Source organism: Gavia stellata, chromosome 29 (assembly GCF_030936135.1).
Source record: "Gavia stellata isolate bGavSte3 chromosome 29, bGavSte3.hap2, whole genome shotgun sequence".
Taxonomy (NCBI): Eukaryota; Metazoa; Chordata; class Aves; order Gaviiformes; family Gaviidae; genus Gavia; species Gavia stellata.
In genome coordinates, this window is record NC_082622.1 from 8,084,781 (window position 1) to 8,109,885 (window position 25,105).

General features: G+C 40.9%; 1 protein-coding gene and 1 non-coding gene across 2 annotated transcripts; both read left to right on the plus strand.

The window, feature by feature from the left end:
• The first annotated feature begins 214 nt into the window (after positions 1 to 214).
• On the plus strand, positions 215 to 24,284 carry PPP1R8 (protein phosphatase 1 regulatory subunit 8). Its single transcript, XM_059830673.1, has 7 exons — positions 215 to 276; positions 13,410 to 13,470; positions 19,900 to 20,053; positions 20,691 to 20,911; positions 21,602 to 21,746; positions 22,829 to 22,893; positions 23,891 to 24,284. Exons 1-7 carry the CDS (start codon positions 215 to 217, stop codon positions 24,242 to 24,244), a joined length of 1,062 nt encoding a protein of 353 aa, XP_059686656.1. The 3' UTR covers positions 24,245 to 24,284.
• On the plus strand, positions 16,343 to 16,508 carry LOC132319678 (small Cajal body-specific RNA 1). Its single transcript, XR_009484532.1, has one exon. It is a non-coding gene; the product is annotated as a small Cajal body-specific RNA 1 (non-coding RNA).
• Positions 24,285 to 25,105: the final 821 nt, after the last annotated feature.

A 25,105-nucleotide genomic window follows, 5' to 3' on the forward strand; every position in this document is an offset into this window, starting at 1 on the left:
AGGGCCGGGCCCGGGGTCCCGGTCGGCGCCGCGCCGCCTCGCAGCGGGCACCCGCCCGCCAGACGCCGCTGGGCCTGGCCGCGGGCGGCGGGGCCTGGCCAGTGCGCCCGCCCCGCCCCGCCGGCACCGCGCGGGGCACGCCGGGATCGCCTCCCGCGCCGGTCCTCCAGCTTCCCATCCTGCCCTCGGCCCGCCTGAATGGGGCAGATGCAAGATGGCGGCGAACGCGAACTCCGCCGGCGGCGGCGGCCTCTCGCTCTTCGAGTGCCCCAGCTGGTGAGCGGGCTGGGGCTGGGGCTGGGGCTGGGGCTGGGGCCGCGGCCGCTCCGCCGGGCCGCTCGCCTCTGGGTGTGCGGCGGGCCTCCTGTGGGGTGCGGCAGAGCGCGGCTGCCCGCCGGGCTGGGCTGGGGGAGTGGCGCCGGGCGGCGGGGCCGGGCCCGGCGGGGGCCGGAGCTGGCCGGGCGTGTGTGGGGAGCGTGGGGCGGGAAGGGCCGTGGGGCTGAGGCCGCCTGCCCGGGCCTGCGCTCCCTGACCCCGCCGAGGTGGTGGCGGGCTGCTGCAGCGGCGCTGGGCCTGTCAGGGGGTCCAGGCTGGGGGGTGCAGCCCTGCGGGTGCACCCGTCGGCAGGGCCTGCCCGCGGGCTGCCTCGGCTTAACGCCCCAGGGCAGCGCTGGCTGAAGCTTAGAATGCTTCCCGGAGATGCTGCGGCTCTTCCCAAGGGCTTAAACAGAATACGCGATGTAGTACACATTAAATTTTCTACTCAAGTTATATTCTGTACGAGAAATCTATCAGCTTGAAACTAGCCTGGATTTTTTTATTATATTGAGTTAAGGAGTTAGGGCAAAGTGATGCATTGGAGAAGTAGTATCAGGACCATGAATTTGGCTGGTTTTAGAGTCATAGAAAAGTCCGCGTTGGAAAGGATCTCTGGAAATCATCTGGTCCAACCTTCTGTGGAAAGCCGGGCTTTAGATTAGATTACCTGGGGCCCTGTTTCATTTGCTTTGAATTTTTTGATACGTTACTACATAGATCTTTGCTGTACCATCGTCTTTGGATGCCAGAGCATTGATTATTCAGGGGATGTGTGCAGTTATATTTTAAATAGTGTAGAAAATAACACAATGTTACAGCTGAAAAGTCAAGACAAGCACTTGTGTATTTGTATGAGCTAGCTACGTATGTGATGCATGATTGCAGTCTTTAATTGCATAGTCATCTGGTTTTTACTACAGGTCCCCTACCTTTCAGTGCTTTGATGACAGTGCTCAATGAGTGGATGCTTAGTGAATATGCTTTTTAATTTTGACCTGCTTTATAAATGCCTGCTTTAGTAAAACCATTAACTCTCTCATGGAAAAGAATTTCTCACGATTATAGTATTTTATTTGTGCTGAACATATACGATCACAAACATCTATATGAGACAAGATGGTGCTCCATAAAATGATGACATGATAGAATAGATAAAGCCAAAAGTTATTGAGCATTAGTACTTTTTGGATGTTTAACTTGAAATTTGAACTATTGTATCTTTATTTTTTTTCTTAGTGTTTTTATACAAAAGTGTTTACAACTTGCATTATATTCAGTGGTAAATTTGAACAACTTCTGCCTTTGAAACCTATAGATTGAACAGCTGGAGAAGTATAACTTGTGAAGTGCCTAGTTTCAGTAACTTGCATGCTACTGCAGGAAAATTCCTTATTAAACACCATCTGGAAGGGAGGACTGTAACAACTATAACTGTGAGGGCCTCTTTAGCTACATGCTTTCTGGCTTCTGCTACAAACAGGGCAGGGTCTCACTGAGAGACAGCCGCCTTCTCTGTGCTGGTGCTGACCTGATAGGGTTTTGAAGCACAATCCATTGTGCTGAACAATAGAGAAGTGAGGTGGAAGGGGTGTCAAGGAGATGATCCAAGCCAGGGTTTCACACCCATGAGTAAGGGGGTCATGTTCAGGTGCCAGAGCCTGTTTCATGTGGATATTTCTAAGATTTTTTGGTAATTTGCTTTTTGTAAAAGTCCTTTTACTATAATATTCTAAAATCCTTCTCGAGTAAAACAAAGCTCGTATATGGACTCTCTCCTTATGCATTCTAAGGAAGTTCTTTATTTTCCCTTGCACCTCTGTTGTACATATGCACCTTCTAATATTTTAGAGACCAAGTCTGGGCAAACCGTATGTTTATACCAGTGTAGTGAAAGGCATATCTGGTACAGCTTGTTTTTAGTCAAATTGTCATGCATAGATGTGGCAGTTTGTTTTTGTGTAGAAAAACTTAACGTTTTTCTTTAACGCTTCTTTTGAAACAGGTAAGCTGTTGTGTCATAAGTGTGTTTAAAAAACAAACAAACAAACAAAACCAACCCCCCCCCAAAAAACCTGTAGGAAACCAATATGGATAGCTCCCAGTTACAGTGTTTCTATCGTGCTGAATAGGCAACTGAAAATGGGAAACATTATGTAGTTATGGCTGGTGGTATTCCACTGCCTCATCCAATAGGAGGGAGGAGCTTTCCTACCAGGCAGTTTTATTTACTTCTGGTTTATTTTTCTAGTGTGCAAAAAAAAGTAGAATATATTTCATGTTAAAGCTTTACATGACTTATGCTGGCATCTACTGAATTACAGATTCTAGCTCACAGTTTTAAAGTATTTATTTCTTTCAGAGCAAACCAAAGAGCACACAGTTATGATATTGAATAAGTGATGAGTCTTTCACAGGTAAGATTCTCCAGAGTGAAAATGGCTTGCAGTAGCAGACTTGGACCAATAGTATCGTTATTTGAAGCTCTGACTACCCGAAAGTCTCAGTGTAAATGTATAGTGCGGGATCCTTGATGTCTTATGCAAGCACTGAAAAGTCTTCTGTATAGGTAGCAGTGTAGCTTTTCATAGGGAGAGCTTTGGGTGACCAAAAATCATGGAGTTGCAGAGAGTCTTCATTGTCAGTAGCAGCTTCTTCTGTAGTGAATTATCTTCAATCTCATCAACCTATATTAAAATTAAAATCACAGTCTTTACCTATCTATATATTTTTCTGCCTCTAAGTAGAGCGGCCTTGGGGACTGCAAACACCAATCATGTGAGAAATAAATCTTAAATATAATCAACAGAAATAGATTTTTTTTTTTTTGTCTTTAACTTGTTGCCCATGCTTTTGAGGTTTGCCTCAATCATTGTATCTGTTCTTTCCTAACATAGGTGGTGGTTTAGTGTCCAGTTTCCAGAAAAGACTTCTCTACTGAAATGCAGGGTTTTCATCAGTTTTAAGTTCTGGCTTTGATTTAGTTTTTTGCTGTTGTAAGTTACTTCTTCATAGTCAATAAAATATTTATTCTTTCTTTTCTTGAGTTTCCAACAGTTCAACTAGCTCAAGACAGATGAAAAATAATGAATGCTGTTTTGTAGTACTTGCTTATGCCAGTACTTGTTTATGCATGTACTGTAATTCCTCCATACACGTTACCAAAGACATGGGCTATGCATTTAAAATTGGAATAAAGTTGGAATAAGGATGTTGCCAGTACTTTCTATGGATTAAAATTTAGACATACCATGAGATTAGAAAATGTCTTCAGATAACAATTACATACCCTAGTTTTATTAAGACTTTTGTATACCTTCTGAGGTGGCGTTAGTGAGTAAAGGTAATTTCTGTGAGATACAAGTGGTGTGGGCTGTAGCTTTGAGATGACCATCAGATGTTTAATGGAAACTGCCTGTCTCTCCTTTTGTCCTGGTTTAACCTGCATTTGGGAGTGTGAATTTTCTTTACTCTTTATCTTGACACACCATTAGTTGGGATGTCAAGCTTGTTCTGGAATATGCATACATTTGAAATAGTATGTTTTGAAGGCAACAATTGTCGTCTTCAGTTTCTCTAAGCCAAGAACAAGCTATTCCTGGCAACGATTGTACACAGATTTCTGGAGAAGATGAGGTCTTGAATTCTGGAAATTACACCTTGTCCTTGACGTTGGGCATGAAGGTGTGTAGAGTAGTCACATAGGCCAAGATTTTTAGGAAGTGGCTAAATTTAGGCTTCTGAGTCCACATTTAGAAACCTAAATAATTAACCTAATTTTAAACTAACACAATAGAATTAAAGTTGTCCTGTCTATGTCCTTAATAGCTACAACTCAAAATGTCTCTTTAGACTGGGTGGGACTTAACTTCAGTGAGGCTGCTGAGTTTCAGCTGGATATAGCTGTTGTAACCCACTTGGCATGTCAACATTGAATCTTAGCCTTGTCGAAGAGATACTGTCAGCTAATTTGTAAAACTTCAGTTCTGTTATTCAGTACTTCTAGCTAGCATCACATGCCAAAGCATTAATGGCTTTGTTCTCTTTTTCTGAAATGTTTTATTTTTGTTACTCATGTATGCTCCTTCCAGGGTTAAGCTCAGCTTGGGCTTTTCTTCCTCTTCTTGACTGTTTGTCCCTGCTTTTTCCCATTACTCTATAGTTCTGCAGTAGAGGGTTTGCCATCAATGGCAGAAATAGTCTATACAGATTCCTCACAGAATCATCCTGACGTAATGCACAGAGCAGTAGACTGGCCTGTAGAGCACAAGGTGAAGAAACTGAAGAAACACATTTTTCTCTTTCTAATACAGAAGAAAGACTTTTTGCATGTAGGTAATTTCTGCTTTTTCTAATCTCTTAAAAACCTATGCTGGAGCTTGTTTTTGTTCAGTGGCATCCCTCTTAAATGTTCCATTACTAATCATTCTAAGCAGTTGGTGTCTTCTATAAGGCCAACAAACCCATATGTGTAGCTGCCATGGGAAAACCTGAACTTCACTGTGTCCACCTGCTAGACTATATTGTGAAGGAACTAATTATTCAAGGCAGGGATGTGGATGTACTATGTCTGCCAAAGGCTGACTTTGTCAGATGAACCAGCTTTCTTCAAGACTGTTTCTTTCAGAACGCACAGGAAACGATCATTTTAGGAAGCAATAGAAGGGTTCATACAAGAACTGTGAGTGTATAAGGAATTGATTTTGAGGAGGCAATAGCAGGTGAATAGAGCCTGTGGGCTGATCCTTTTAGTGTTGGGGTTTTCTTATTACTTACCTTGACAAAAGTGACCATCATACTCATTAGTGACATAGGTATGGTCAACATAGAGGTCAGAGTATTCTCCAGTCTTTTTGGTATAATTTGAAGACCACAACAGTAAAAGCAAGATAAAATGCAGAAGTGTAAGATGGAAAATAGGGACTAGAACAAGAACTTCTTCTTAAAGCCAGAAACTCACTATTCAGAAGTAAAAGGACACAAGTTCATATTCAGAAATAAAAGGGACAAGTACATGGGCTAATCACAGAATGACCATCAATCACTAGTAACATACAAATAAAAAGACTACTCCCCTACCTGATGTGTAATAATATATATCTATTTGTAAGGTAGGGAAGTGTCAGTGCTGTTGTAGAATGCACTGATGAAAATGCATAGTCTATGTTACCTGTACTTAATAAAGCTCAATTAAAACTGAAACAGAAGCAATGGGAAAATTCATTGATGGGGAAACAGCAATCTTTGAGGCAGAACAGAGCTTTAGTTGTCTACTAAAATACAAACAGTGGTTTTCCATGGCTATTAAAGAGAGATGGTATTGGGGAGATTTTTTAATAGCTGAAGGGGAAGAACAAAAAATTTAGGATGGAAATTAAAGGATTTGATGAAAAATTTAGGATGGGAAGCAAACTGTCTCAATAACAAGGCTTTGGAACAGCTTCCTGGTAGGCATAAAGGTTACAGCAAGATGACCTGCAACAGCAGTGGCTGGACTTGCTGATTTTGGAGGTCCTGTCTTTTCTTCCTCTGATTTCTACAAGTAAACTATGCTTCCAACATACCTGTTCTCACTCTGAAAATGTAGAAATAATCTTATCAAATAATCATTGCATTGTTGCTCACTACTTAATATTCATTTTCCTATTTAATTCAGTGCCATTTGAATTCCTTTTTTTTGTCATAAAACCTGTGGTGTTCTCTAATATTTACAGCCCTGCTCTCAGGAATTAAATTTTGTATACGATTTCCAAATTTCATTGTATTCCATGGAGACTTTGTTCCTGAGTAAGTAACCAAGGGAACCAGAGTGAACCAGTAAAATCTAGTTCTGTGTGGAACTGCATTGTAACAAGAAAACATACATAGTGCCAAGGTGAAGTTGGGCAAATGCTTTAATACAAATGGAATGCTTTGTTCAGTTGAAGCAGCTACATTTCTCATCAGAAATCTTCCATAAAATATTCCTAAAACACAGTGCAATTTTTTTTGTGTGTTCAGGAAAGGTCTGTAATCATCAAGTTTGAACCACAAGCTTTTTTAACTGTATTTCTTACAACTGGAAGTTTGGCGAGAATTATTTTAATGCTTCTAAGAGTAGAGGAAATCATTAATGCTTCCCATCAACCTGCATTTTTTTAAGGTTCAAATGCCCTAGCCGTCATATTTCCTCCAGACATAACAAGGTTGGATCAGAGTTATTGGTCAGCTCTTTATCCAGCCCTCTTCTTCCACATGGGAAGAAACCATTCTGTGTGAGCTAAAACAATTACCCAGAAGATTTTGGCCTTAACTTGGTCACAATACCTCCTTGTATTGTCAAAATTAAGTCACCTAAACAAATTCCAGTGCTAGCTTGGTCTCAATTTCTGTGGTGTGTGTGCTGTGCTTTGAGAAAGGCATATGACTCATTTCCATCACTGATGCACAAGATCAGCAACAACTTTGTGTTCAGCCAACATCTTGGTAAGAGGAGGATTTTCTTTATTCTGATTTCTTTCTGTAGAAAAGAGGATAAAAACAGCTGTGCTAACTGAAAACAACAGCCCAGATGGTTTCTTATCATATTGTGGTAGTGACCAGTAACTTACGTGTAAACCTTAAGTATTCTGTCCTCTTGTATGCACTCTAGGCTTTTGGCCATCAGAAGCAAAGGGGTTTTGTGAGCTGAAGACTCTAGTCTGGGTGGTCATATTTAACAACTAACACCAGACCTAATCTCCACGAATTTTCTAATTTTTCTTTGTTAACTTACAGTTAATTCCACAATGCTGAGTGACAGTTCTTTCTACAAATTATGCAAATGGTGGAAAAGGCACTCTCCTTGTTTTCAGATCCCGGGCTCCTTGCTGCTTGTGTTTCAGGAAATAATGAATACGCCAGTTTTGTAGCATTCATTAAGAGAACAAAGGGTATGGATACTTGCCTGGTTTTTTCCAAGCTTCTGAAGCGATGTACTCAAATTTTCTTTTTCCTTGCATGAAGCTATCCATACTGGTTATCATCTTTGTGCCCTTCTCGACAAGAGAACTAGAACTAATACAGCATTCAAGATGTGAAAACATTGTATTTTTATAGTTTCTTCCTTATTATGTCTTTGCTGTCAACTGTTGATGAGTGTTCCTCTGATTCTTTCTGAACATAGTCATGATGGCTCTAGATCTTTCCTGAGTGGCAATAAGGAGCCTGGAGCTCCTGGTTGTGTTTGCACAGTTGAGGAGGTCTTTCTCTAGCATGTACTAGCACTCAGGAGTGCTGATTTTTATTTTTTTTCCCCACAGGATGTTTTCTCAAGCAGTAGTTCAGTATCATGAAATTCATTTGCAATCTGATTTGAATTTCCTCCGTAACTGTTGTCATAAGTGATTTTTCTCATTTGTTCGTTAGCTCCTTTTTTCCAGACTGCATATAAACATCACAGAGCCCTTGCAGAACCCTGTTCCTTCCTGGCTCTTAATCATTTACATTCCCTCATGGATTAGTGTTTCTTTTCCCTGTCACACCTTAATTTCCATAAGACCATTTGATAATTTTGCCAAAAGCATTTTTTTTAAATGCCAATCTACTGTACTGATAGCCTTGTTTACATCATCTTGGTTGTGTCCAGTAATTCTGGTAGATTGTGTGACACTACTTGCCTCCTCAAAAACCATGTGAATTCTTTCTCTCAAGTATTATTTTTAAGTATTATCTCAATTAAACATATAGGAAGGTGTACTACGGGTATTTAGCCTAGGCTCCTCTTCAGTCTGGAAAAAGAACAACTGAGAGATATGTTGGGTGTCTTGAATAGTGAACAGGAAGTCTGTAGGAGACAAGTGTTTGCTGTCCTTTTGAGGAGAAGAACTAGAGTTTGCAAAATTAAATTAATAGCAAGCAGATTTGTGGCCAAATAGTGGAGAGGGTGCTTCAGCTATATGTAGGTGATCCATGAAATTGTTTGTGTAAGATTCAGTGAATGCATTAAGTTTACATGGGTTCTTAGAGCAATTTATGTTGATAGCTATTTAAACGGATAGCAACTATGGCTCAGGAAGTCCTTGAGTTGGTAGCTGTTGGAACTGGGAGAGTATTCCTGTGTGAGGCACCCAATACTGGTTACTGGAAATAGTCTTTGTTTTGCAAAAGGTTCCTTACTCTGGGTTTGTCGGTTTGATCTGCCTGATACAATTCCACAGGAATGTGAGAGACTAGTAGAGTTCTTGAAGTTATACAGAAGCAGCACTGCAGTCTTGATTAAATAGGGCTCTCATTTAGCAAGAGGAATGGTCTAAAAGAGCATGAATACAGTATTTTTGGACCACTGCATAAATACTACACATCTTGTATGAAAGTTTTGAAGAGTATCGTTTTAAGGAAAGTTCACCTTGCAATAAAAAAACTAAAACACCGCCCCCCCCCCCCCAACCCACAGCATTTTGAGTATGAAAACAGTCCATTTTGTAACTCCCCATCCATTGTACAGGTAGTGAACAACAGTCTCAATTCCCTACTCATTTCTCAGCATCCATGAATATGCCCATTTTCTCTTACAAGAAGTCAACTGATTTGGCTAACAAACATCAGTTTTATCCAGATACCACATTAACTCCTTTCCCAGGACATTCAACTCATCTTAAGTAGAACAGAAACTGTTTCAGTGCTTGGTTGTATTCTGTCAAACAAGATGTTCTTTAAGCATGGTCATTGTCTTGGGATTCTTATAAAGGCCAAAAGGAGCAGATTATGTGTAATTTAAAACAAGGTTTATCCTTCTTTAATCCAAGAAAAATATTTTGCTGGAATTGGAAGAACTGTCATGCCCCACATATTGTCACGTTTCCAAAGGATAATTACTGTTGAGTATTGAAGTGCAGATTAGATGACTCTGTTCTGGTCTGGCTATTATTCAATTTCTATCTGTGTGCTAGTTCTGCTCACTAATACAGTTTCTACAGCTCTGCTCTCTACAGCTTCCTGAGGAGGGGAAGTGGAGAGGGAGGTGCTGATCTCTTCTCCCTGGTATGCGGCGATAGGATGCGTAGGAATGGTTCAAAGCTGTGCCAGGGGAGGTTTAGACTGGACATTAGGAAGCATTTCTTTACAGAGAGGGTGGTCAAACACTGGAGCAGGCTTCCTAGAGAGGTGGTTGGTGCACCAAGCCTGTCAGTGTTTAAGAGGCATTTGGACAATGCCCCTAATAACATGCTTTAGCTTTTGGTCAGCCCTGAAGTGGTCAGGCAGTTGGACTAGCTGATCATTGTAGGTCCCTTCCAACTGAAATGTTCTATTCTATTTTACCAGTTTCCCACTCAGAACTTGACTTTACTGTATGTAGTTTCCACATCGCTCCTGAAATATGCTTTAAAATTAGCATCATCAGTTGATACTTTCGTTTCTCTGACAGTGAGGGTAGTTTAAGCAATAGATTACTAAACTGTTAAGTGTAGAAAACTGGTATTTGATATCTCTTAGAATGCTTGGCTCAATACCATCTGGGTGTTGCCGTTTGTTACTTCTTTTTATCAATTCTCATAAACTTTCTCATTCTGACGCTTCTTTGAGTTCCTTGGACTCATTCTTAGTGAAGAAAAGCTCTAGTGTGGGATGTCCTCTCACCTCTTCTCTGATCCAGAGAATTCATTTAATGATACTGTTACGGTCATGTTCTCCTTGCCAATCAGCCTTGTTTAATTCTCTGCGAGGCTGCTTTTCTCCCAAGTAAGCATTTGGCAATTCAGTAGGCAGTCTGAGCATACTTTGTCTCAGTTAAACTTACTGAACTAATGATTGTTAACAATTAGTCCATTTGCAGATCTTTTTTTAAGGTCATTTGCAAAATGCTGACCTATAGAGAGCAGAAGATGTTCAGTGGGGACTGTGATACACAATCTGGAAGGTACAGAACAGCTTCTTGTTTCTCTTTCAAACGCAAGCACTTGTGCTGGAGCCAAGTTCTGATGCAAGGTTATTTGTCTTGGAGTAGTGCTAAGCCTGGCTTGTCCGTATGTGTTCCATGGAGAGGAGAGTCTGTTGACCTCAAGTAATACTGCATCCTTCAGAGCAGTGTAGGAAAATTAATTTCGTGGATATTTTAGCACATTAATTGGTGGGAGAGGACTTTTTGGAAATGAGAGGGAGAAAACTGCTCTCCTCTAACAGCGCAGTACCAACTTTCTAAGAAACATTCTTGCATATTTTTGTGAGAGATTTCCTTTCAATGTTTTATTTCCTTGATGCATGAGGTGAGGGATTCGATAGGGCAGAGCATGTGAGGGGTTGTTGATACTTCCAAATACAGCCATTACTTCGGATCTTTGGTGACCCTGGAACTAATTAGTTTTCAATATAGAACTGGAAAATCTTTTAACTTTTTTCATTAAAAGACTTTTCAGGTATCTAACTTCAGCAGCCTAAGCTGTGGCATTGATTTAGTCTGTTCCAAAGGGACAGACTAAATCATTTCTGTACCAGAAATTGCATCTGTGAGTTTGTTTTGATGGTATTGTAATCAGTATTTACAGCCTTACTGTAAAGTGTTCAGTATTTCGCAGGCATAGGTAGGTAGGGAAGATACTGTCTGCAAAGGATTTGCAGTCCAGAAGACACCAGAGAATAGATAAATTTTTCAAGCACCTTAATTCATAGCTGAAGGCACTATCTTGTGCTGCTGCTGGGCTCTTTTTCTGTGTTCAAAATAAAGTTGAAAGTAAAAGCAGAGTAGAATAACAGCAAGGGTGAAACTAAAAGTAGAGGGGGTAATGAAAAATCAGAGATTGTATATGGGAAAAGATGACCATCAGACAAGGTTCCGTTTACAGAAGATGAAAGTGGTTGTGCTAGAGCACTTGGGAGCTTTCCCGTGACCTAACAGGTACGTCGAGGATGTTGCTAAAATGTTTTTAGGACAGACTGACTGCTGAGTATCCAGAAAGAGATCACTGAAAAGAAAAGCAGAGGCCAGATTGAGTAAGTAAGTAGACTTGCTTGTAATATGTTGAAAGGTTTACCTATCTGGAAGAAAAAAAAAAAGATTGGGGAAGCAGCTTTTGTTTGATCAAAGTAAGGCAGGCTTTGTGAAAATTATCAAAAGTTGTGTCGCAGAGTAACTAAACTTGGCAATTTCAGTGGAATGAAGAAAAACAAGTTTGCCAGTGCTCAGGGGCAGAAGGAGGAAACACTGAGAAGTGGACATGAATCCATGAATGAAACCTGTCTTTCAATGAAAAATGAGAGCTGAGATCTGAGGGGAGCACAGGAAGAGACAGCAATACTCAGGTGTGCCTTGGCTGTATGATCCTATAGCAGTACTTAAGAAGAGTCAGTCCCCTAGCTGTACTGGAGTGACTGGAAGAGTCAGTCCTTGTAGGACTCCTTAGAATGACTGTGTATCTTCTTTGGGAGCTTTTTTACCTGCTGATCTTTCCCCCACACCACCGTAATCCTATTTCTAGGAAGCAGTCACCATTTTAGCAGATTGCACTGGAGTTTTGCATCCTCTGCTTTGCTGCTGCTGTTTGTTCAACGGAAAGAATAAGAATCAGTATCAGCCATGTCCATCTTACTTGTTAGGATGGTACTATCCACAATCTTAGAGAAGGGCTTGGTAAGAAAACTTGTGGAAGTCCCAACTGGCATATTCAAGAAGGGCTTGAGAGAGTTCTGAGCAGACTAGTATAATGGATTTGGAGCAAGAATGGAAAATGCTTGTGCAATACTTGAGAAAGAAGTTAAGTAGAAATAATAGAGGACTCTGTTCTTGTGTGAAGTTACCTAGGAGAGCATGTGTATAGTAACCAGATGACCTGGGGACACAGCAGAAACCTTAAAATTGTAAGGCACGTCCCAGAAACATGAACATCTATATTTAACCCCCTCAAACAACTTCAGTTACAAGTGACCTTTCTTTCTTCTCCAGCTGAGCTGAGAATGTTGTTACCCATTGTCGTTTTCTTGGCTTGCTCTGCGCAGTGAGCAAAGCAGTAAATGGGAATGTGATCTCCTCTGTGGTGGTTCTTCAGAAGGGCAGCAGTGTAGCTGAGAACTGGGTCACTGCTATCGCCTAGGAAGTTGGTCCAGCCATACAGACAAGCAGCAGTGCTATTATCAGTGAAGAAGTACTAGGGATGCAGATTTTTAGAGATCTGAGCAGAAAAAGATCATTTGCTATCAACAGCCAAAGATCCTATGTAGTGAAGGGCAGCATATTGATAACACAGTGGTGTCCTGGTTTTGAACACTGTAAATGTGTTTTTGATGCTGCTAATCCTCATGGGTTCTCCCGCATATTAGCGTTGTTTTGCTGTACATTGCTGAGTCCCATGTGCCTCTGTGCTTCTGTTGCCCAAGTGGCAATAACGCTGTCTGACTAGTGAATCTGCTTCACAGGAGGTGAGCAGGGATGGAGCTATAGGGCTGGGGGAGCTGAGCTGCTGTTTGTTTGCGAAATGGCAGAGGATGATTGCACTGTCGTAGGGTAGGGGGCCTTCTGCCATCTCATACTGTAGTCTCTTCCATGTTACCTGTGTTGTTGGGGAAGGTCTGATTATAGGGTGAGTGTGGAGGAGCGCTGGCTATTGGCCAACACTTTTATAATGCTACAGGTGTGTGTGTGGAGTTCATTTCAGTTTTTTTGCCATTACCAGTCCTAGAGGGGAAGGATGGTAGAAGTTTCCATTCCTCTCAGCAAAGGGTAGAGATCATCTGTTTTGAAGGTAACATGAGAAAACAGAGCCCTTGAGCAGGCCCTTAAGCAAACAGTCCCAGCCTATCCCCTTCTCTAGTTGTTAGCCTCTTCCTAGCCTCATAGCATGTTCTCTTAGGAGCTGCTCTGTTCACTTTGTGAATTAGCTATTTTTCGCCTGGACGAGTAAAGCTTGAAATGGCCTCATGTCCTGTTAGCTTAACTCTTATTGTAAAAAATCGTGTTTTATGTGTTGTCAGAAGGAATCTGCAGGGAGGAAAAGAAAACTATGCGATTTTCATAGTCTCCCCAAAATAATTCTGCTTACATTTGTGTAGGTTTGGTCTGTAGCTCTAATGGAGTTTAGCTCTAACACTAATAAACTTTTTTATTAAATATCTTGATACTATATTTTCCTTTCTTTATTTTCCAGGGCAGGGAAACCACCACCTGGCTTACATCTGGATGTAGTTAAAGGAGACAAACTCATTGAGGTATGAAAATAGATTTTGTATGTATTTGGTGTATCGTATACATAGGCACCGGCAGCAGAACATTTCCCAGCATTTTCAACACTTACTCATACGTATTTCCTTTCTCTCTCATTCATTATTTTCAAATCAGTTTGTTTTACTCTGAAACTTCAGAATGAAGTGAATTTTCCCTTGCCTGAACTCTAAGGCTGTCTCATACTATGCAGTGCTTCCATCAGTTACCTTCTGATTAGATGCACTCTTTGAAGGGATACAAAGCTGCAGTGCTCAGCTGGCAAACAATGACACTTTGATTCCTGAACGTTAAACCTGTCCTGTTAAGAGAGAGAAAAAAGAAAACATAAGGGAAGCTCGATACTTTGCAGAGCCTTATTTCTTCCAAACTTAATTTTGGACCAAAGTTGATATTTTGTTCCCTACAAGGCACTTGTATAGGAGGTATCAGACTGCAGCCAGAAGGCGCCTAGTCTTAGGAACTTCAGGAGCAGAAACTCGAATGGGGAAAGAAATCTCAAATACAAAAGAGTAAGAACTCCTCACTTTGAACTGCTTGTTTGAGATACTTGTCTGGTCAGTTTATTTTTTATTTTGTTTATCAGTAAGGTTAACTAGGCATCCTGTATTTTACAGAATTATTGCCCAGTCCTACAGTATGAAATACAGTGTGTTTGGTGGTTGTTTTTTTTTTATCCCATGTTCTGGATCTGCGAACAGTGTTGTGATTAGCACAGATACAATAATTTATTTTTATTACAGCAAAAGAATTTATCTGATATACACCACCTCATTCTCTACTTCATATTTTGTCTTGTATCACACTAAAAGTAGTAAATAAAAACAAAAAGGCTCTTGAAAATGGTTGACAGAGGACCCAAGCCAGTGAATGTATTTTAGCTGTGGAGAGACTCCTCTAACTTGCAGTGGACTGAAACAGAGAAATGTTTCTGGGCAGCAAAAGTTTGCAGAGTTGAGCCAACCTTTTCTGAGCAGAATGTTGGAAAATTAAGAACTCAGTTTTAGATCAAGAAAGATTTAGGTAGCTTAAAATCTTGGCTGTTTTTTAATGTATGCTACCACAGGAGCATCAGGCAGTATTAAGTGTTCCTTCTGGTGTCTAGAAAGAGAGATTTACTGTTTGGAATTTGGTTAAGTTACCAGAATATGCTTTGCATGGGAAAGCAGACAGAGGTGTCACAAATAGGTATCTCACAAATAAACTTGTGTTTTCCCAGTCCAGAAACCAGGAAAATGAGGCTTTATAGTCCGTTACTGTTGGTTTTACAGACTGTTTTAAGAGAGTGCTCTTACTCTGGATTTAAAGACACAGAAAATTGGCCAAGCCAGTCTTGACCTAAAAGATCTTTGCTCAGCCTTAATTTGAAAGGAATTAGATACTAGCACACATTTACTGCATCTTCAAAGTAGCTCATTAGTTCATACAAGACGTGGCTGAGTTGGTTCATACCTTCTACTCAGACTGTGTTGGAGCTGTCCTTCACTGGCCCTTTCTAGGTATTAGAGCTTTCAAATCCTTTGCATTGTGTTTGTCTTGAAACCATGGACCATGTAACAGTACCACGAGACACAGAATTCATGTTCAGAATCATTTTCAGAGGTCAGAGAGCTGTAGTAGGACTGCTTCTCAGCTCAGCCTTCTCACTGCCACCCTAGCAGCAGCATCTGGGATAAGCATTGTACTTAGCACTGGGTTTTCTAGTGTTTCTTTCAGGCCATGTAATGAGATTCAGCGAGCAAAGCCAAATGGCAGTGACTTTGGGTTTTTGGTATGTGGCAGGCAGCCAAACATAATGCAGCCTTCCCACCTGGGAGACTTATTCTATGAGATGAGTTTTTTCTTGTCATATTTCTTTTGGATTTTTGAGCGTGGAGAGAGAGATTTAGGATGAAAGAGTTTATATGGAGCGCTCTGCTGAATTAATCCTCAGGTCCTAGGCAAATGTCTGTTATGGGCGTCCTGGTCAGGACTCAAAAAAAAGCAGCAAAATGCCATATGGAAGCTGAGGACGCACCACTGGTTTTGGCAATGGATGAGCAAATTTGGTGTTGATAAATTGACAGTCAGGAATATCGTCCTGGTGGTGTCAGACTCTGAGGCTGTGCTCCCCAAAGCTTTTGGACCTACAGGAGGTCCAAGCTGCTTTTGTAAGCCTGGGGTCTCCATCCGCATTGGGAAAGTGGGTGGTACAAACATTCTGATTCCCTCTTCCTACTGTCAATTCTCTTGATAGCCTAAAAGAAGTTCTTTTTGCTGTTGTGCAGAGCACTGTTAACAGCCATTGCTAGTCTGCTATCCAAGTACTACGAGGTTCAGTAGAGGATATGATCACACAGAGGTTACAGAATGACTGTAGAGTTTGTGGTTTACCTCCTGAATATCTGATGTTGTCTGTCATTGTTACTGAGATCAGTGAGGTACAGCTTGCCTGCCATTCAGTGTGTAATATGTGTGCTGAATGCTGTGGCAAGCGGTGACCAGGCGCAGGCACCTACGTGTGTAGCGCAGAGGTCTGGCTTGCTATCATACTTTTGTCTGCTGAGGTAAGAATCAGAAGAGCTGGCTTGGTGGAGAAGTTCTAGCAGACTGTCCATGTAGCATGCACGCCTCCTTGGATGGTTGCTTTGTGGCCTTGCACAGCGTATACAGGCGATGACTTAAGTCCCCTAGACTGTGGTGGTTACATCAGACAGTGTACTCTGTGTGTGTATGGGAACTGTGCAACAAATTAACAGCATTTGCATGTGATCCATCTGTTTCCCTTTCTGGTACATATGGCAAATAGTTTTTCAGTTTTGTGTCTTATGGTAGACAGCAGTAACCAAGAAAGAACATTCTTAAATCTTGTGGATTACTGAGCACTTGATACTAACCGAGCCATCCGTATCCCAGGTCTTGTGCAGAGGTCTGAGGTACACCTTGTGATTGCTGGGTCTGAAAAGTGCAACATTAAAACAGGCCATGAAGTGTTTAAGCTCAGTGTATAAAGGATGACACTGGGTTATAACTCAGAGGCACAGAAAATTTTGGAAACATTACCTTGAAGTAAAGGCAATAAAATTATTTTATCTGTTGATGATTCGTTGCAATATTTCCAATTTATGAATTCGTTTGTCTCTTTGCAAAATCTCTTGAAAAGCTGTCAAGTCAAAATGGTATTGTTTTGTGTGTAATGGGTGCAAATGAAAACTTACAGGAAAACTTGCCTTCAGTTGTGAACAAGAAGGAGAAACTGTTGGATCCATTTTTACGGTACTTGTGAGAGAACTGCTTGCGGAGCTGAGCACTGAAATGTGGAGTAGTGAATCAGCTTCTGAAGATCCACTTGTTCGTATCAGAGTTGTGTTTACATAGGATTTTTTTTTCAAATGCACAAGAATAAAAGGAAAAGTTAGTGCTGGTCTTTCTTACAAAGTGGTATCATAGAATTCATTGGTACAAAGGTATTGAATTTGGGAAGACTCAGAGTGCTGAACTGAACGAGTAAGGTAGTGCGTAATATTGGACATAAATCCATTGCTATGAAGTTGAATCCCCAGAAAACCTAACCAGCATTTGTCAAAACATGTATTGTAACAAACACTATGGTATTCATGATCAACAGCTAGATGAAACAACTGTAATCTTAAGGGAAAATATCAGTGAGACTAATGGCATGATAGGTGTTGATTAAGGCTGGGGAAAAAAAAGAAAAAGTGTAACAAAAGTACAGAGAGTACAGGAAGGAGATTGATCTATTTACAGGTGGAATTAGAAAAAAGAGTGAAATAATATTCAACCAGAAAGGCCTGAGGAAACCATGTAGTAGCTTAAGCGCTTTATCAGTGACTTTATAAATTCTGGTCAGTTCTGAGGGGAGTGTCTTGGGAAAACCAGCATTTGTAAAGAGACAGAAAGTGATAATAAAGTAGCCAGGTCAGGGCAGAATCCAGTAGACTGTTTCAGTGTACCGATTTCTCGGATTTCTTATCTGAATTATACTGAGGCTTCAAGGTATGCTGTTCCCCACCATACACAAATAGGTTCAGAGGAGACACCTGCATGTTTTAAATGTCCCAGTTGGAGGAAGATTACTTGCATTTTGCATTTGCACTTCATTTGTCACCAGATAATGTACTTGAAGGTGAATTGCTAATTAAGCTGTGATTCCTGTCTTATCAAATGAGATGTGGGCTCACAAAGAAGATTTTTTTTGTAGTTAAAGTCTAAGTATTGGACCTCTTACGGATTTTCTGCCAGCCTGTGTATTATTGAGGGTACTGATGGAGTTGTCATTCTATCTAACTGTTTGTTTTCCCAGAACTTCTTGCGATTTAGTATCTTGTAGTGCTGGTTGAAATTGGCCAGTTCATTGAGAATTTATTTGGTTTAGTAATGGGTGTCAGGAACTGATGGATATGCACACAGCTTGATCACCTAAATCTTGTTGTTTTAAGAAAGCAGGCCAAAATGTGTAAGTCAGTAGATTTCACAAAGCATTTATTCTCATGAAATTGTGCTTAAAATGTATACCTTGAGTGAGTTGGGAATTGGACATTAGCAGATTATTTCCTAAGGGACCAATTAATTGTAAAGTCATCATGATTTATACTAGTATGGAGTTGAGTTGTTCAGTTCTTTTAGTGACCTAAAAGAGAGAATAAACATACAGAAATAAATAAAATACTTATTACTGAATACCAGATTATGAGAACTTGCAGCACGGGGGCTGACAAACGTTCAGCAGAACAATGAGAAATCCAACCTAGAAAATGTAGAATACATTGGGGTGGGGGGGAAATGTGAAAAAAATTGGTGGGGAGTGACATCTGAATGCAGCAGTGCTAAAAGCCTCGAAGTTCATAATGGGTGGGCAGGTAAACAGACGCAACTTTGCAAGGTAAGTTGTAATACAGAATGAGGTCCATGTGATTTTTATGCTTGCAGATAGAGCAGAGGAATATAAATACTATGTCTTATTCCAAGCTGTCTCCTTCTTTTCTGTATGACTTGCTAGTGCCAGACAATAAGTAACGGTCTAGGTGCTCGTTGTGTCAGTCTTTCTGATAGCTCAGACCAGCTACCTGTAACTAGTCTGATACATTAGCTCTTTCAGGCTGAGCATGTGGTTTACACAGCTGGCAAAACTGCGGAGCAAACAACTGGATGATATGAATGCTACTGCCAGGAAGGGAGGTCCTTCCTCATCGCACAGTCCTAGTACATGTAATCCATTGCTTCACTAGAGCCAGCTGGGATACGCATCTGAAGGCAAACTGATTCAGTCCACTAAACCAGTAGTAGACTAACACAGCAAAAACTGCCTTGCAGGCTGAAAACTTTGCTCAGATGTGCGGCACTGCGATTGAGGAGAGGATTGTATAGCAGGGAATGGAAAGAGGGAGAGGGGAAAAATCCTCATGCTCTAGCAGGCAAAATGTTAATTCGGCTCAGACCATCTCATGAAAGCAATGCTTTCCTGAACTAAGATCTGGTTTTTTTCTGACGGAAAATGTATCATCAGCATTCCCTTGATATTGAAACGTTGTGTGGGCTTTGGTAAATGTTTCAAAAAGCAGGACAAGCCATCTGTTAACAAATCTGTAATGCTTTGCCGGCCTTTGACTTGTGCAGCTGGAAGCAAGAAAACACAGGTTAGATTAAGATCTTGGGATACAGTGAGAAAGAAGGCTGCGCTGCTTAGGTACTTCAGCATTTAAGCGCAAGGAATTCCTTTCAGCAACGTTGTCTGTTAATAGAAATATGCTGTGAACATGTTGACACAGTCCTACAGTGTACCTTTGCTTTTCAGAGATGGTTTATGTAACTGCTATTATAGTATGTAAGATCTTGTTTGAAGAAGAGATTAGAACTAGGATGAATTAAGAAGAAATGCCTAAAAATAATGGCTTACTTGAATAGACTAATACGGATTCATATCACAGTATGTATTCAGTATAGTTTTACATCTTTATTATAAAGGTCTGAAAATTCCTGTATGTCCATTTCTATACAGAAATGTAATTTTGATGTTCTGTATTGGACTGGAGATCACTTAGCATAGATTCCTGGCTTAGACAGGGCCCAAGGTCATCTGTCTTGAGGAATGTGTAAAAATTTTTGGGAGCAGATGTGAGAGAGAATCTCTTGTATGAGACAGTCTCATGCTTTGAAGAGTTATTGTCCTTCCCAGGCTGTCTTGTATTGGCTGTTAAAAAAGGGAGTAACTGGAACTCTTCTATATTCAGCTGTTCTGATTTTACAGAAGACTGGAGTTTCTGTATTGAACAGTGTCGGACAAAACTGAAATATTGATCAGATGTTGATGCTTTGTTTTGAATTTTCTCTGTTTATTCATGTTCTTGAATTTTTTCAGGAAGATCCAAAAGATTATAGGAGTCTAATATGCCTCTCTGTTTGATATTCTACCTCAGAAACTCATCATTGATGAGAAGAAATACTATCTCTTTGGGAGAAATCCTGATCTGTGCGACTTTACCATTGACCACCAGTCTTGCTCTCGGGTCCATGCTGCCTTGGTCTATCACAAACATCTCAAGAGGGTTTTCCTCATAGATCTAAACAGCAGTAAGTAGTGTGGCATTTAACCAGATAGAAGTACAATATTTCAGTGCTTAAACATTTCAGAATCTGCGACACTTTTTCCTTTTTTTTTGTTGTGGATATCCACTGTGTGGATAGATTACTCTAATCTGAATTAGCATCCTAGTGAAAGATTGACAAGGGTAAGGAGCAAAGGAGTGTTTGCTCCAGTCAGCTTACATCTGCTTCACATGGTGTTTAAAACAACATTTCTAGACTCTGAAGAGGCTAAGGGAGAGGAGGAAAGTGGCTTGGCCTTCCCTTCACAATTTTAATGAAGCTTTCTCTTCTGAGGGTGGTTTCCCAAGATCTAAAGCCTGACACGCTGTTTTTTCCACTGAGGGAATAATTCCAGACATGGTACATTGGGACCTGCAAGAATCCAGAAAGTAAATGGTGTTTGTGATATATTTCCATGACTTTTTGAGGACTTCTGATGTGTGTTATCTTAGATTGTGAGATGGTAGGTAAAATGTACATAGCAATGTTTTCAGCAGTACCTCAGTGACTTGTATCTCAGAGCAGCCATGTGTACAGTTTCTGAACTTTTCAAGACTTGAATTTGAATACTGTGAGGCCAAGCTGATGACTAACAGACTACTTTGCATTTTGATGTTCTCAGCACATGGAACATTTTTGGGTCATATCCGTTTGGAACCTCACAAACCCCAACAGATACCCATTGACTCCACGGTTTCATTTGGCGCTTCTACACGGGCATATACTCTGCGAGAGAAGCCTCAGACACTGCCATCAGCAGTTAAAGGAGATGAGAAAATGGGTGGTGAAGATGAAGAGCTCAAGGGCTTGCTGGGCCTGCCAGAGGAGGAGACAGAACTTGACGTAAGTATGATGGCACATTGTACCTGGATGGCATTTCCAGCTAAATGGATAGCATTCCCCACTTGTTTGCTTAGGTTCAGGTTCTTAATTTCTTGGCCTTGAAGATAGTCTGAGGTGTCTTCTGCTGGCAGATGCACACAGACCACCTCATTCTCCTGTGATAAGCCCGTGATCATGCTGCTTCCCAGAATCAGTGACCTAATAATCCTGCTATTCCAATGGTCTTCTCACAAAGGCTTGCCAGGGAGTACGTGCTCTCCACCTAGCACTACCCTGGGTCAGGGGTTATTCCCACACTGTTTCCCATTGCCAGATAACAGTGAATTGCTGCCCTGTTTCCTACAGTTAGCTAGTGAAGAGGGAGAAAGCAGTGTTTGTGGCATTCACAGGATTGTTGAAGTTGGAAGGGACCTCTTGGGATCATCTAGTCCAGGCCCCCTGCTCAAGCAGGGTCAGCTAGAGTAGGTTGCCCAGGATCCTGCTCAGGCAAGTTCTGAATATTGCTGCAGACAGAGACTCCAAAACCTCTCTGGGCAACCTTTTGCAGCACTGGAGCACTCTTTTCTTCCTAGGGGTCTAAAGTTGAAGCTAAACAGTGTGCTGTGGTCATTTGATATGCACAGTCACATGATTAAGTCAGACTTCATACACTACTTGCTTAAACTGTTTCATCTCCAATTTTGTCATTAGAACCTGACAGAGTTTAATACAGCCCACAATAAAAGAATTTCCACGCTAACCATTGAGGAAGGGAACTTGGATATTCAGAGACCAAAGAGAAAACGGAAGAACTCCAGAGTGACATTCAGTGATGATGATGAAATCATCAATCCAGGTAAGTAGTTTGCTTTAATCTTTAGTTTATGCCTTTAAGGCTCTCTTTCCAGTATTCTCATAGGGATTCCTCATGGCTGCATACGGATAAGGAGAACAGAAATTTGGCAGTCAGTATTTGAGATCTGCTATTTCAGAGAAGCTACCACATGTCTCACTGAAGTCTTTGACCTCTCTCTGTTTCTTCTCTACTACGTGTAAAATAGCTGCAAGATTTGTGCAGGACAGGGATATCATACTTGGCTTCATTCTTCAAAATTTTGTCAGATGTTGGAAAGATCTGATGGGGTGGAAAGGAGGAAAGTGTTTTAAATTTTTTGCCTTCTTTAGAATCTGAATGGGACCTGAACTTGTTTGGTTTTCATCTGTCCCTTAATGCTTTCCTTACCTGTTGCCTAATGGATATTTGTCTCAAGCTCAGAGGTTTTTTGCTACTTGTTTGCATATCTGAAACAAGTCATTCTCATTCAAAACAATGCTTCTGAAGATGTATCCAATTCCTAATTAGTCATTTTTGTCCTTTAGCTGTTCTATATTAATGGCACTCCTATTAATGGTATTTTGTATGGATAATATTTCTATTAAGAAGAGTAGCTTATTAATGAGTATGCATTTTAAAATATAGTCCGGAGCTAGTTTCATTTTGGCAGTGTATACCACCAGAATAATCATTTTGATTTATAAGCTTATGCAATTTAGTACTCAGAACATCCTAATGTAAACAGCAGTCATTCGCATTTCAAAAAAGGTAATTTTTTCAGACTTTCAGACACTCTGAAAGCTCCAGTCTGTCTGATCAGTGCAAACTGGCCATCCATCTGTCCCCTTTCCCCATTCTCCATTTGAGTGGAAGCCTTTCTTGCCGGAGTATCTGATGAGCCCACCTTGAGACAAAGCCACTAGGTGTCCCCTTAGCTCCTCTCTTGATTTGGGCGTGCTTGTGCTTACCGAGAGCTACCAGAGCCCTGGCTCTGAGAAAAAAGAAGGTCCATGTACCAATTCTTCATATAGGTTCTTTACCTAACAGATATTCTATCTTCTCCTGTATTCTTACTGAAAGCTTCACTGTTCTTGCCTTTACAGAGGATGTGGACCCTTCTGTTGGGCGTTTCAGGAACATGGTACAGACAGCAGTAGTCCCTGTTAAGGTACAGAGTAACTCCCAACTTTCTAATTAATACATTACATTGATATACTCATTTCATGAATTACACTTTAGAAATGTAATGTTCTATGATGGAAAGTGTTTTATTTTTAAGCGACAGTCATGTTCATGTTTCACAGTTGTCTTTTTTTAGCAGATTTGACCATTTCCATTCAAACCCAGCTTTAGCTCTTTAATGACACATGGGATCAATGGCAATTTTTTTTCCTCCCAAAAAGAAACACTTTCCAGAAATTCAGTGTGGTAGTTCTAGGCATCAGTTAAAATTGTGAGAAGCATGGAAAGTAAAAAGTAAAAATAAGAGGTTGTTTGTTTAAATACTGTAAGTGCTAAAGATTTCATAACATTGTCTACTAGAACTAGCAGGGTTTAGACTTTGCTCCTAGCTGAGTTTGTTGCCAGTGCTATATTTAATTTGAATATGCTAGGAGTAGGGAAGATTTGCAAAACTTCAGGGTAGCTAAGCAACAATGTAATAGCAATTTCGCTTGTTGGTGGTATACGCTAAATAATGTACGTGGAAAAGGATAATTCTACATAAACCCCAGACTGCAGGAGAAGATTCAAATGATCAAGAGCTAGACAAAATCACCCAAGTGATCTAGAAGTTGCAGTTTCTTACTGTGGGGGGAAGGAGGGTCTGTGTTACTGCCTAAAGACCTACTTGGTCTTGTGTTCAGGACAAACTCAAGACTGGCAAGCATGTACAGGAGGTAGAGAGGCGCTCAGATCTGATCTAAGTTAAACCTGAGCTTCAACTTCTGTCACCCCTTCCTGCATTGTGCACCTTTTAAGAGTTTATTGTGAAGTGGTTTTCAAGGAAACGTGGAAGAAATCTTCTGGGACAAAGATTGGTCTGTAATCACTTTATATGTGGCTGGTCTAGGTGCCTTTTTGGGGAAAATGACATTGGCATCCAGTTTAAATAGCTTGCTTGTTTCATGTATTTTGAATAATTCTTTAAATACTTCTGTCTACAGAAAAAACGGTTGGAGAATCCAGGCTCATTGACCACAGATGATTCTGCATCACGACGTATGCAAAACTTTCCCTACAGTGGAGGATTATATGGTGGTTTACCTCCAACTCACAATGAGGCAGGTTCCCAGTCGCATGGCGTCCATGGGACAGCACTCATTGGTGGTCTGCCAATGCCCTACCCCAATCTTGCCCCAGATGTGGACTTGACTCCTGTTGTGCCCTCAACAGTTAACATGAACCCAGCTCCAAACCCTGCTGTCTTTAATCCTGAAGCTGTGAATGAACCCAAGAAGAAGAAATATGCAAAGGAGGCATGGCCGGGCAAGAAGCCAACCCCTTCCCTACTGATCTGAGTTGGGTTTTGTTGAGGGAGGGTGGGAGTTACGAACTCCAGAAACTGTTTATGTGCAGCATCGTCTTTTTAAAATTTCAGTGTCCTAACCAGGTGTAATACCAAGATTGGAGAAGTGAAATATCCTTTAAAGATATGTCTTCAAACGTTTTTATATGTCTGTTTAAAAGAAAAAAAAAAATACAGCTCCCATCTCCTTTTGAACCAAAATATCTGGCAGCCTTTTCTCAGTCATTACTGTCCCCAGAGGTCTTTACTCTGAATTTTGATCCATAAGTTGAAGGGGCAGAGTCATGCAATTTAATTATCATTTATGGCATGACCCTGCAAATTCACGTATTTAGGTGTTGTGCTTACTATGAGTAATGTTGTTCCTGCTGGACTTGCTTATAGCAGGTCAGCTGTATCAGAAGTAAATGTGGGGCCAAGCCTTTCAGAAATCCCATTGGTATGAGTTCTAAAACTTGGCAAAATATAGGTCCGCTTTTATTTTTTACATTTTCAAAACCCCACAAATGCGGGGCATTATCTTTTTGTTTTGTTTGGCTATAGCTTGTTTTAATTTCCACCTAAAACACTACAGCATCCCATTAGATCGTGAGAATGTGGAGTTGAGATGGACAAGAAATAGGTGGGCTTCCTTAGCTGTGGTCTAGTGTTGTACGATGGAGCGCTGTGTGGATGGATAAAGGGGTGTGCTCGTGGATGGATCTGAGCTTATGTTAGTGCTAATGGCAGCACACAAGCATGGCAAGCCTAGGAGCGTTTGGCTGATGAATAGGCACTATCTACACTGTACAAACAATAAACAACAAAGTAGTGTTGACTTTCTCCCCTATGATAACTTGAGGTGGAGTTAACA

What these genes read in the sequence shown, in the direction of transcription:
- PPP1R8 (XM_059830673.1), top strand. Translation starts at nt 215, where the DNA reads ATGGCGGCGAACGCGAACTCCGCCGGCGGCGGCGGCCTCTCGCTCTTC. An exon ending in AAGGAGACAAACTCATTGAG is followed by an intron (nt 13,471 to 19,899) that starts GTATGAAAATAG and finishes ATTCTACCTCAG; the next exon opens with AAACTCATCATTGATGAGAA. An exon ending in CCTCATAGATCTAAACAGCA is followed by an intron (nt 20,054 to 20,690) that starts GTAAGTAGTGTG and finishes TGATGTTCTCAG; the next exon opens with CACATGGAACATTTTTGGGT.